The 12558-nt window shown below is 39.9% G+C and overlaps 1 protein-coding gene across 8 annotated transcripts in view; it reads left to right on the top strand.

Moving 5' to 3' along the window:
* Positions 1-12558, top strand: part of ZFYVE26 (zinc finger FYVE-type containing 26) — a 387669-nt gene that overhangs the window by 340148 nt on the left and 34963 nt on the right. For 6 of the 8 annotated variants that reach the window (XM_072427511.1, XM_072427513.1, XM_072427515.1 and 3 more), the window contains one exon: positions 9508-9567. The exons of 1 other annotated variant lie outside the window; for it this stretch is intronic. In XM_072427511.1, the coding sequence (XP_072283612.1) occupies positions 9508-9567 (60 nt within the window). Of the gene's footprint in view, positions 1-9507; positions 9568-11961; positions 12035-12558 lie in introns of all 8 variants that reach the window. One more of the 8 variants, XR_011922929.1, reaches the window with a different exon arrangement.

Genomic DNA, 12558 nt, shown 5'->3' with positions numbered 1-12558 from the left:
TCCTGGCTCCCTGGCTATTGACCCCTGGTGTGTGACCTGACCTCTTTCTTGCTGCCTGCTTCGACCCTGGCCTTCCTTGACTATCTTTCTGCTTTGTGATTTAGTACCGTGCTTTGCCTACTTTGGTGTGCCCAAGGACTGCAACCTGGCAGTAACCAGTGGTGCAAGATCCTCACCATCAGAGGCTCTGGAGAAAACCTGGTTACTGCTTAGACTCTGTGCCTTGGCCCTTCTCAGGGCTCACACCACCTCCATGCAAACATAGCGCCCCCTAGTGGTCCTGTCTCTCCACACGTGACAGTTTGTGCGAACCATGAACACAACCTCCCAGACCTCAGCAAACCTCAACCAACTTCTTTCCCAGAGGCTAGATGCCCAGGAAGCTACCCATGTCAAGGTGCTCCGACAGCTTCATTCTCTCACGGCTCGCCTGGATCAGCTGCTTATCTCCTCTAGTGCACCTGCTGAACCACCAGCCCACATTATCTCAGTGGCCTTTGCACTTTACCTGCCACTCCCACAGCGGTTTTCTGGAGACCCCAAAACCTGCCATGGCTTCATCAACCAGTGCGGTATCCATTATGAGCTTCAACCACAAAATTTCCCGACTGACCGGGCCAAAGTCGCATATTTATTCACCCTACTATCTGGAGAAGCTCTGGCGCGGGTGACCTAGCTCTGGGAAAGGAAGGATCTGGTTATGGGTAATATTGAAACTTTCCTGAACCTCTATAGGAGGGTTTTTGACGAACCTGCACGCACCTCGCCTGCAGCCAGCCCGCTTCTGCGTCTCCGTCAAGGATCAGTTACTGTTGGTCAATTTCCAGTTAGGTTTTGCACTTTGGCGGCTGAGCTCACCTGGAACAATGATGGTGCTTTACGCTACTTTCTGGCAAGGCCTCTCTGACAGCATCAAGGACGAGTTGACTGATCGGGAGATTCCCCCCTCTCTGGATGATCTGATCTTCTTGGCTATCCAGATAGACATTTGATTTCAAGAACGTTTCCAGGAGAAATCTTGCTTATGTAAGGCCCAGTTCCATGACTGGCACCATCCTTTCTGCGGCCTCTACAAACTCCAGCCTCCCCTTTTCTCTCTGTCTCTGAAAAACCTACGCAGCTAGGCAGATCATGGCTATCTCATGAGGAGAGGACCCAGCATCTCTCATCTGGTCTCTGCCTTTACTGCGGACAGAAGGGGGACTTGTTATTTAATTTTGCCTACAGAGGCCGGGAAGCTTCAGCGCCTAGAATGCTCTGGGGGGGGGGGCATGCTAGTTCACTATTCACTCCCCATAGCCTCCAGCTTCACCACAACAACTCCACACTTGCCCTAAAGGCCTTCATTTACTCTGGAGCAGCTGGAAATTTCACTTCACCCTTCCCAAGGAATGCACTGGGCCTATGGAGCCATTATCACAGCATCTGCGAACCTCTGCAGTGGATAGTACCCTCCTGTCATGTGGACTTATTCGCTTTCAGACCTGACCCATAAAAATGTCCATTGGTGTGCTACATCACGAAACTATAACTTTTCTTGTGCTTCCTCAGGCTACCTCTGCAGTCATTCTGGGCCTTCCATGGTTTTTACAACACTCCCCAGTGCTGGACTGGTCTACTCCAGAGGTATTAGCTTGGGGTCCATTGTGTTACTCCAAATGTCTGAACAACCTCACGCCTATCAGGCATCTTGCTCTCTCCACTCCTGAGGTTGCACCATCTATTCCCAGTCAGTATATGAATTTCAAAGACGTCTTTTCCAAGTGCAGGGTCAAGCAGCTACCTCCCCACCGGTCTTACGACCTAGACCTCATTTCCAACTTCACAGCTACCAGAGGTATACCCCCTCAGTCTCCCTGAGACGCAGGCTATTAGTGAGTATATCATGGAGAGTCTGCAAAGGGGATTTATACGCAAGTCCTCTTCCCCTGCTGGCACAGGGTATTTCTTTGTCCAGAAAAAAGATGGGACTCCCTGGCAATGTATTGACTACCACGGTCTGAATGCCATCACCTTAAAGAATCGCTACCCTCTGCCACTCATTTTTGAGCTCTTCGACTGTCTCCGTGGTGCACAGATCTTTACCAAACTAGACCTGTGTACAATCTAATTCGGATCAAAGAGAGGGATGAATAGAAAACCGCATTTAACACCAGAGATGGGCATATAAATACCTTGTGATGCCCTTCGGTCCCTGCAATGCCCCGGCCGTTTTCCAGCACTTTGTTATTGAGGTGTTTCGAGACCTTTTATACGTCTGTGTTGTAGTCTATTAGGATGATATTCTGATTTTTTTCTCCAGACTTGCCTACCCACAGATAGCATGTTTGTTTGGTCTTACAGTGGCTCAGAGACAACGGACTCTATGCGAAGGCAGAGAAGTGACTGTTTGAACTTCCTCAGGTACCCTTCCTGGGTTACATTGTTTCTAAAGAAGGCCTCTCCATGGATCCGGAAAAGGTTGCAGCTATTTCCAACTGGCCTTTGCCTTGTGGTCCTAAGGCTACTCAGCACTTCCTGGGGTTTACAAACTATTACCGCCAGTTTATCAGGAATTACTCCACTCTGGTAGCTTCCATCACAGCACTGACCCGGAAGGATGCTCCCTCTGAGGCTATTGAGGCCTTTCATTCCTTAAAGAAAGCTTTTCATTCTGGCCCAGCTCTGGTTAGGCCAGATGTCATCAAGCCCTTCTACATTGAGGTTGATGCCTCCTCTGTCGGAGTGGGAGCTATTCTCTTCCAGACCCCCACCTGAGCCGTACGCCCCTGTGCCTTCTACTCAAGGAAATTCTTTATATTCGTATACGTATATTCGTTATATACGTTCATCTGTGTATAGATAAGTACGGACCCGCGGCAACCGTCCAGACAGAGGGTTGCCGCGGGTCCGTATACCGTTTAACGTTGTTTTATCTGTATAGACTACTTATCCGTATAGAATTTTGTATACTAATAAAAATTGTAATCAGTTTTACATACCATCTGTGGCTTTTAAAAAATATTAATTACACATGCTAATATAGCTAACTGGTTATATGAAAAGCCTTATAACATGAAAGCTAAAAACAAATTACCAGAAAAAAAAGCACAAAGAGAATAATATTCTCTTATCAGTGTAATGTGTTGGATGGAAAATTATAAAAAGGGAAGAGCTACAGCTTTTGAATTGAATATCCACCTAGTTCCCTGTTGTAATAATTGAAAATCCAAATTACCACCATGTGTGTGGTATGTAATTTGTTTAATGCCAAGAAAGTAACTCCTTTTGGATCATATTTATGATTTCTAGCAAAATTCCAGCCTACCGGTGTCATGTAATTGCCATCAGTGATATCTTTTATGTGCTCATAAATACGTTTCTTTAAAGGCCTTTTTGTTTTACCATTATAAAACGCTTTGCAAGGGCATTGTAAAATTTAGATGACATTGCAAGTGTTACACTTTACAAAATGTTTTGGTTTGTATGTTTCACCATTTGGTAGGATCACTGTACATGCTTTGTTTTACCTGTACCTGTACCTGTACAAGTATAATCACCATCAGATCCTGTAGAGGGACATATAAACCAGTTTAGCTTGTAAAGATTGACTTCTAAAGGTTTTTTTTGTGGACCCATGTCTATATATTTACGAATATAGGGATCTCCTCCCAAAAATCTTTTTGTGAAATATTTTGTATCTCACCTGACTGTAGGGAAAATCCATAATTATCCTTGTTTTTTCTTTAAATCAACAAAAGATTAGAATGGGAACTAAATTTAGTTCTCTGATATGCCCATTTTAAACATTTATTACTCTAACTATGTTGATGTAGTCTGTCACTGAGTTGACCTGCTGCTGCTTTGAATTGTCCCATCAGAGCAATTTCTTCTAACTCCTCAAGTATTAGTTTATTTGTATACTATTGATGAGATGTTTAGGATGTAAACTTTGAGCTGTTAAAATTGTGTGCCGTGGGTATGTGATAAAGTTTGGTTTGTATTTGTCTTGTTTACCACTCCACAAGATTAAAATGTCATCAATGTGCCAATACCAACCCATTATGCATTCCAAGTAATATATCAGTATTGGCAAAAGGTCACATCCCCCCCCCCCCCCAAGATACAGGTTGAGAGAACACAGGTTGTCCCCATAGCAACTCCTTGTACCTGGAGATAGTAGGAGCCATTGAATATTTATCTTCAATTATTACAACAGGTGTGGATATTCAGTTTAAAAGCTACAGCCTATCTTGGTCTTAATGAATGCATCAGTTATCAACATTTTATGTAATCTGTAATATGTATATAATTCCATCCAACACAAGTTGCACTGATTGGAAATTATTCTTTTTATGCTTTTTTCTGTTAGTTTGTTTTGCTTATATTTCACATAAGGCTTTTCATGTAGTCAGTTAGGCAACTTTTTGTTAGTATGTGTAATTCATAATTTAATGTTACTCACTAAATAATTACAATTGAACAATATTGTTGCAACCTTTCTTTTAATTGTTGCATTGTGTCACCCCTTAGTCAATAGGGGCATGTAAGCATTAGATATACGTATATAATAACATTTCTGGGCCACAATTCCGTCATTTTTTTCATTTAAATTATTATTTAATTTCCTGTGTTTTTATTGATTTTTCATGTAATAGGGATTTTCAAGAATCAAAATTTACCTTTCCAACATAAACAAAATCTTCAGTTAGATATGAAATCCCAGCTAGACCTTGCCCACACAGAGTAAAATTTTCTTTTGACTACCTCAGTGGAAAAATCAGTTTAATCATTATATCATTAAATATATTTGAACCAGTATTCTATGGGTAAAATGGCGAGTTCCTGGGGAGAGCAGATATGCTGATGAAAATGTGTTTTTTTCAACTATCCCCTAATAAATGGACAGCATCAAAAGGGTGTTGATGCTGTGCATGCTCAGTTTAATACTGTGGTGCGCCTCCGCACACAGCCATCCCAGACTTTGTTTTGCAGGAACACAACTCAGATGCCCACTCATATATACAGGATCCCAAGGCGGCTCTAAGCAGTTGACCGCAGATATGGGATCAGTGTTATGCGTCTGGGGCCTGCTTTAGTGTGGACCAGGTTCTGTTCTTGACCAAGGGAGCTGTGCAACACAAAGGACCGAGGTAGGCTTTTTAACAAGTACCAAGGCTTTCATTGAGTAATGGAAGTAGAGGGGTAACCCTTAGTTTTCTGTCCTGTATTTCCATACATATCCCAGTTCATGTTGAAATTGGAGCCTTTGCTTACAGTGATATCCTATTGTGGGAAGACTTTGTGGCTACAGCATTTCTGTATGGGGATATTATTTTCTAGCAGACACCCCTTTATGTGGTTCTTTATCAAACTCCCTAGGACCTTTCCAACTATAGAAGGTAAACTTACCTGTCTGTTGTTACTTGGTAATACTTTGCTCCCTTTTAAAGGTAGGTACCACATCGGCTATATATCAATCCATTGGTACCATGCCAGTGATTAAAGAGTCCCTAAATATTAGAAACAATGGCTTTGAAATAACGGAGTTCAGCTCTTTGAGGACATGTTGATTTAATCAATCAGGTCCTTGTGCTTTGTCAACCTTAATTTTGCCTGTTTCTCACTCATATCAATTTTGAGCCACTGTGGCTCATTTAAGGCAGTGACATTGCTGTTAGCAATTTTGACTTGAGCTCTGCCATTTTCCTTTGTGTACAGAGCTTAAAAAAGTGTTAAGTAAACTTGCCCTTCCTTTATCCCCAGTTACTAACCCAGAGACATCCTTTAGGGGGCCTACATGATCAGATCCAATCTTTTTGCTATTATTATTATTAAAAATTTCATATGTTCTGGGGCTGTCCCCTAGTTAAAAGATTTTGGAGGCAGGTGGTGCGGTTTGCACTGAACCACGTGGTAACATATCGCCCGCCTACTCCAATCTGGGTTCTGTTTGGAGTATTGTCTGAACAGATCCGGGTAGCCAGAGGATGCAGCAGACTCCTCGCAATCATATCAATGGTGGCCAAGAAGGCGATTTTACATAAATGGATAAGTGGAGACCCCCCTACTTTGCATTTATTTTTAGTAAAGCTTAGACACGTCTTCCAAATGGACTGGTTAGAGGCTTCAATTCACAAAGATTTAAAGACGCAACATTTCCTTGAGTTATAGGAGTCATATATAAATATGCTACCACTGACTACTAAATGGTGTATAATATCTATGTTTGAGCAGACTTCCTGGTATGTCACCAGGCTACTGGATAATGATCCACCTGTAGTCTTGTAATGCATTTTATGTGAGAATTATGATAGTTTTCTATTGTATCCTCTATTGTATGATTTTGTTTATGCGAATGTAACTGCACGATAACTGTTAAGTAATGTTAAGTCAATGTCTGTATCTCAGTATTTTGGTAATTTGTTAGTGTATAGTATGTTGATTCACCTGTGTTGATATTTTCTATTATGTTGTAATTGATGGTTTACAGATTCATCTGTTATTGGTTAGAAAAAATGTTGGGGTTTGCCCTACTTTCTTTTGCAATCTGTCTTTCATTTTGATGTTTTACACATTTTATCTTTTTTACATCCTTTAATATTCTTTATAGTTTTTAAATGATAAAGGTGACCCTTTATTTTTACATATTTTTACATATACATAAAGGAATGTCCTTTTTTTCTTTATGGCTTTTTTTAACATTAGCTGTGAGCCACATAGGGTTTAATTTTAGACTAACATATTACTCATTGGGATATATTTTTCAGTGTGTTTGTGTTGAACAGACTTGAAACATTCATTGAACAATAATCTTTCACAGTCCAAGTCACAGAGAGCTTCCCTTAATAATGGAAAATTTGCTCTCTTAAAATTAAATGTTTTTTACTTTTCTCGCTTTTACTTCCTGTTTACAGCTTACAATAAATGAAATCATATTATGATCACTGCTACGCAGATTGTCTTTTTAATGCACATTTGTTATAAGCTCTTTGTTATAAGGTCTGGCAAAGTATCATTTCTAATTGGGGCTTCTATAAAGTGTACCATAAAATTATCTTGTATTAAATGCATACATTTCTGCCCTTTTACCGTACCTGTACTGCTATTACTCTAGTCAATGTCAGGGTAGTTAAAATCTCCCACTATTAAAGCTCTGCCAGCTTTTGCAGACCTTTCTATCTATACTAGTACTATGTAACCATGTTCAATTGTGTTACTTTTTCAGGAATTTTTAAAGGACTTTTATAATTTGGTTTTAAATGTTATGATTGATATTAAAGCTTTTTTTTTGTGCTTTTAACATATACAATTCATGGTTTTCTAGGTCCCTAAACTAGGTTTTCTAGGTCCCTAAACTAAAAGGTTTCCCATGTATAGCACGATTTGTTTTGTTTGCTTATGATTATGATTTGAATGGTGGGATACTATATATGTGTGATTGATATCATTTATAATGCATGAATTTCCACCATCCAATAGGACATTTTATTTCATTTTATACATATGTGGCATTTGAAAATCCTGTTTGATTTTAGTGGATAATTCTGCTATTGTGATTTGCAATGCAGGTTCTACAAATGAATACAGTGACACCTGAATAGTGACCTCGAGCAATTTGGTTGTTCAGCTACAGCCTATTACAGCCTAAATTTAGGCTGCTATATGATATAGTCTCAGGATTCCAATTTCCTCCAGCAGTTAGCAAGGAAGATGGGTGGGATGGCTGGGTGTAATGCAAGCGGGTGTGAACCCACTGTGCCACTGACTGGGTATGCTCCTGGGGGGCGTATCTAAGCCGCTACCTGGTCTTCACTAGAGCCTCTGATGGTGAGGATAGGCTTGGGCTGCAGGTTAGCTGCCAGGTACCCATTCCAGAGCAATCCCCAGGTCAGTGGCAGTTGACCAGAGGGGTCAAGGTATTCGGTGCAAGCACCGAGGGGGCTTGCGTGGCCAAGAGGGTATAGGAGAGGTGGCAATCAGACAAAGTCCATAAACAAGATCGGAGGTCAGGAGGCAATCCGGCAAAAGTCCATAAACAAAATCCGAGGTCAGTGTCAGGCGGCAAACAGGCAAAGTCCAAGGGTTCAGTAAACAAGATCTGGTACACAGCAAAGCAGACAGAAGAAGTACCTTTGCACTAGGAGTTAGATAAGCTAAAACCATGAGATTGCTCAGGCAACTTCCTGTAGTAGGAAGTGCCTTTTAATACCTGCAGAAATCCAGCCATAGGCTGTTAAAACAGAGGACGTGTATGTGTTGCCTCATAGATGAAGTGAGACACACCCACGCCATCTCAAACACCAGGGCAAGTCTCCAGCAGGAAAGAAACTCTGGCATGGAACACAGGTAGTGGGGTTACGCTACCTGCTGCCCGCGAAGTCAGTATGACGGCGGGAGAGAAAAGAAAGGACCCGGCGCCTATGCCTGCAGTTAGGGGCAGCGGCATTGGCACGACCCGCAGGGCTAACACTGGCACATCTGAGTTGTCAGGGGAAGCATATGAAAGGGCATGTGGTGCTGACACAATATCCACTTCTGTGCTGAGGATCCTTAACAGGGAGGGAGGCTGGAGACTCCAAAACCCCAGACCCGGAAGGTGCTGCAGCGCTCTCTCTCGTGTCTTGCACCACCATCTTGAATGTCTCAGAGAAGGAGGAAACCAGCATTCGGCATTGCTGATCCCGCGGTTGCCCAGAGCCGTGGAGGGGCATGGAGCCTCCACAACAGGTAGAGAGCAGGCAAAGCCAATTGCTGAATGCCTGCTAACTAACTTAACAGCTAAAGGCTGGTGGAGAGTGGTGCATTTCAGTGCAAGTCTGACATGGACATGCGATCTGTCAGTCATTTTGGAAGTGGCTGTGCAGCTCTTACTAGAAGAAAATACAAGTAGTGGTAAGGGCATGTTTGGAGCAGGATTGATGGATAAAATGACTTGGAGGGAAAACAAACACAGTGGAAGGTCATGCAGGTAATTCTATGCAGTTTTTTTTTTCCATAAAGTTGGAGAAGGTCTTTCAATATCTTTCCCACCTCTGAAAACCTTTCTAAGTGCAAACCATGTTGCTTTTAAGTGGATCCTGAAAATCCCCTACCCCATTTTTTGGTTTGGCAGCATAAGTATAATGAAAATGAGGTTCCTACTCTAATGCCTTTGTTACTTTGGAGCACTCCCAAACCCTTTCTCTCTAAATAATGTAAATTTTATATGTTGCCCTTTTTCCTTGTATTTAGATTGTTAAAGGCGCCTGTTTATTATTCTGTTTTACTGGTTTGTTGCTTTCAGTATACGTATGACAGCAACAACAAACCACCTTCTCCTATGTACATATTTTTAGCATGTTTTTTTTTAACCTACCTTTTTACTGCCTTACTACTATTTTATATATCATTTGGGACAATATCTTTAATCCAAATTTTCAGTAATTAAAATTAAAATATTTGTAAAATATAGTACTGCAAGCATACACAAAATGTAAATATAAACATTTACACTGTACTTAACTTTAAATTCTTCTTATTTTGCAGGTCATTTTAGAGGGAAAGAATGTAGAAGAAGGATTTGGCATTGCTTTTAGGGTCATTCAGGTAATGCTCTTACTTTAGGTTTTATTTAAAAAGAAAAGAAGACTATAGTCATATATAGTAGTGTTAAAATGTATTTCATTACTATTGTCTTTTTAGTTATTACAGATATAATCTTAAGCCTGTAAACTTGAACTGTCTGTCATTAATATAAAGTTGTGATTATCCCTAGGGATGTCAGTTTTTACAAGAGAGATAAACACTTACAATGCCAAGCCTGTGGTCATGATATATAAGTGAAAAGAGGAATGAAAGGACAGGCTTTTTGGCAGTCTAGTGCAAAAACAATTATTATTTAATAACACACAATTTAACCCTGGGTTCTGGGTTCTATGCTAAAGACCTAGGCTGTACATAATACATTCTAATTTCAGTTCACAGTTTCAATATCCATGATATAGATGTTACCTGTAAACAAAAAGGCAGCTTGCAATCATGTATCTTAAAACCCGACGCATTTTGCTTCAAAAAGCTTCCTCAGGGGATATCTTAAGACTATTCATAGCTATGGATATACCAATATATTCAATAAATCATAAGCACTAAATATAACAATATATTCAGTTTTATGTTTGAAGACAAAAATACCAAATAGATAAATATAAAGTACCTTCTATGTAATTTGTGTTAGTTAACAATATTTATTGTGCATACGAGCATTATTGTGATTTCTAATTGTTATTATGGTACACTTTTTATCACTGACGATTCAAAACGTTAATAAAATTGCTGTTATTAGATAGAAAATATTGTACTTACATGCTTAGTTAGAAGAAAGTGGAACTGAATATGAGACTCCGTATAGGATAGAGAGTGGGGGACAAGGTAGTGATAGCTACCCCTATTGTTAGCTGAGTAGTAGAGCCTGGATATCAAAGAAAATAATACTAGTCAAAAAACTAATAATGTTAAGTAATTTCTTTGGGTTAAAAATAACGTAAAATATAGGCTTACTTTTTGGTTGGCTAAAGCTTTCTTTATATCAGATCATGGATCACTTATGTGACAGTGTTCCATGATAATAAAGTTATTCTGAGTTTCCTAAGTGGTTAATTTGGGCTCCTATTTAGTTACTTCCACTATATCGGTTGATAGGGATGCTTCTATAATGTGATTATCGGTTGTACTAAAAATAATGAGCAAAATCTGGAATCGTAATAATAGTAAATTACAACTTAAAAGGAATCTTTTATGAGGTTGTCACAAAAGTGATAGGCAAAGAGTACTTACATAATCCGTCATCAAAGTTATCTTGATTCACATAAGGAATCCCCAGGGATCCCATACAGGGATATTAGGTATCATGTTATGCTTATAAGGAGGTTTTTCCATTAATTGGTTCATCGTCAATCTCATATTTGCAGGATCTCACTGATAACACTGCATCACAAAAAAATAAATATTGTCTGCTACTTTGGTCTAATCCATGTCTCCTTTACTAAATCAAGTGCACTGAATCCACATCTGAGGTCCGATTCTGCCTAGGACGTCAGGATCTTAAGTTAGATACGCATATAAATGCAATTAGCTACAATCTCTCGTTCTGCAGTTACTTTGTAATCTCTATACATACCTAACTTTTGCCTCATAGTTGACATTGACCCATGACATTACAAAAACGTAGTTTTATGTTGCAACACATATACAATTACACATAATTCAAGTGTCCTTGTTTGACACACATGTACACTTCAGAGGTTTTTCAGGCACTTGCTTTTGCCATTGTGGCTCTCCGCTGTCTCCCGTTGCAGAAACCAGCAGTAGTCACCCATCATGTTGGGGTTGAACCAGCCTTGATAACTTGTTTACATAACAGAAATGTCCTGGTGAAACTTCTCCCCTTGTTCATCACTTACATCTCCCAAATTTTGTGGGAAGAAATCCAGATGGGAATGTAAAAAATGAATTTTAGGTGACATTTAGCAACCAAGTTGATGGTATGCTGTTAGCATGTTGTTCACAAGTTCGGCATGGTTTTCAGCTCGCTGGTTACCCAAAAGTTTTGTGCAACTAGCACAAATGAATCCCAAGCAGCAAGTTCAAGTGGGTTGAGTTTGTCTCTGAATGTGACATCACACACCAAACTGCGGATTTGTGGACCAACAAAAATGCCTGCTTTCAGTTTAGCATCTGTTATAACTTTTCCAAACTTGTCCTTTAGATCCTGAAAACCTATACCATCACGATTCATTGCATCGACAAAGTTTTTCATGAATCCAAATTTAATATAAAGTGGCGAAAGGTAAACTTTCTGTGGATCAATGAGTGATTTATGCTTCACGTTCAACAGTGTGTTTCAGGTCTGGGTGGCCATTCTTTCACTTTGTAACGGTTGCTGTCATCGTGACTGTTCCACAGGCACAGAAAGCACATATATTTTGTATATCTCAATTGCAGGTTGAGAAGGCATGAGCAGGAGGAACAGAAGGTTTTTTGTTACCTTTATGCAGTAATACAGCTGTATGCTCTGGTATGTATTTGCAACCTAACTCCATTATCAAACCACTCACGTTGGTACAGAAGCAAATGTCGTTTTCCAGCTTGTATTAACCTGTGAACTTTGTGTGACGATCACGAAAGTGTGAAGTTGACGTTTTTCTGTTTTCTAATATCCTTTCATTTTGAGACTATGGATAATATCATTTTGTATCATTTTTGTGTTTGATATGTCTCACTGTTTGGCTGTTGAAACAAGTGGTTTTTTTAATCAAGTGGAGTTGGAAAAAACAGGACTCTAATATTTGTTCATTTGGAAGTTGGGTTTGTTTGACTGTTGGGTCAAAGGGGGAGTGGTCAAGGTTTCACAGGTGATTTAAGTTCCTGGCAGACTCACCTTGAGCTTACTCATTGTTTGGCTGGTGAAACAAGTGGCTTTTTAATCCATTAGAGTTGGAAAAAACAGGAGTTTGAAAGCAAAATGAGTTAAATACTTAAAGTAACCACAAACTGTAAGTAAACATGTATAACTCCTTGTAAACATACAAACATTGTATT

Source organism: Pyxicephalus adspersus, chromosome 12 (assembly GCF_032062135.1).
Source record: "Pyxicephalus adspersus chromosome 12, UCB_Pads_2.0, whole genome shotgun sequence".
NCBI lineage: Eukaryota > Metazoa > Chordata > Amphibia > Anura > Pyxicephalidae > Pyxicephalus > Pyxicephalus adspersus.
This window is presented reverse-complemented; position numbering and strand designations above follow the sequence as displayed.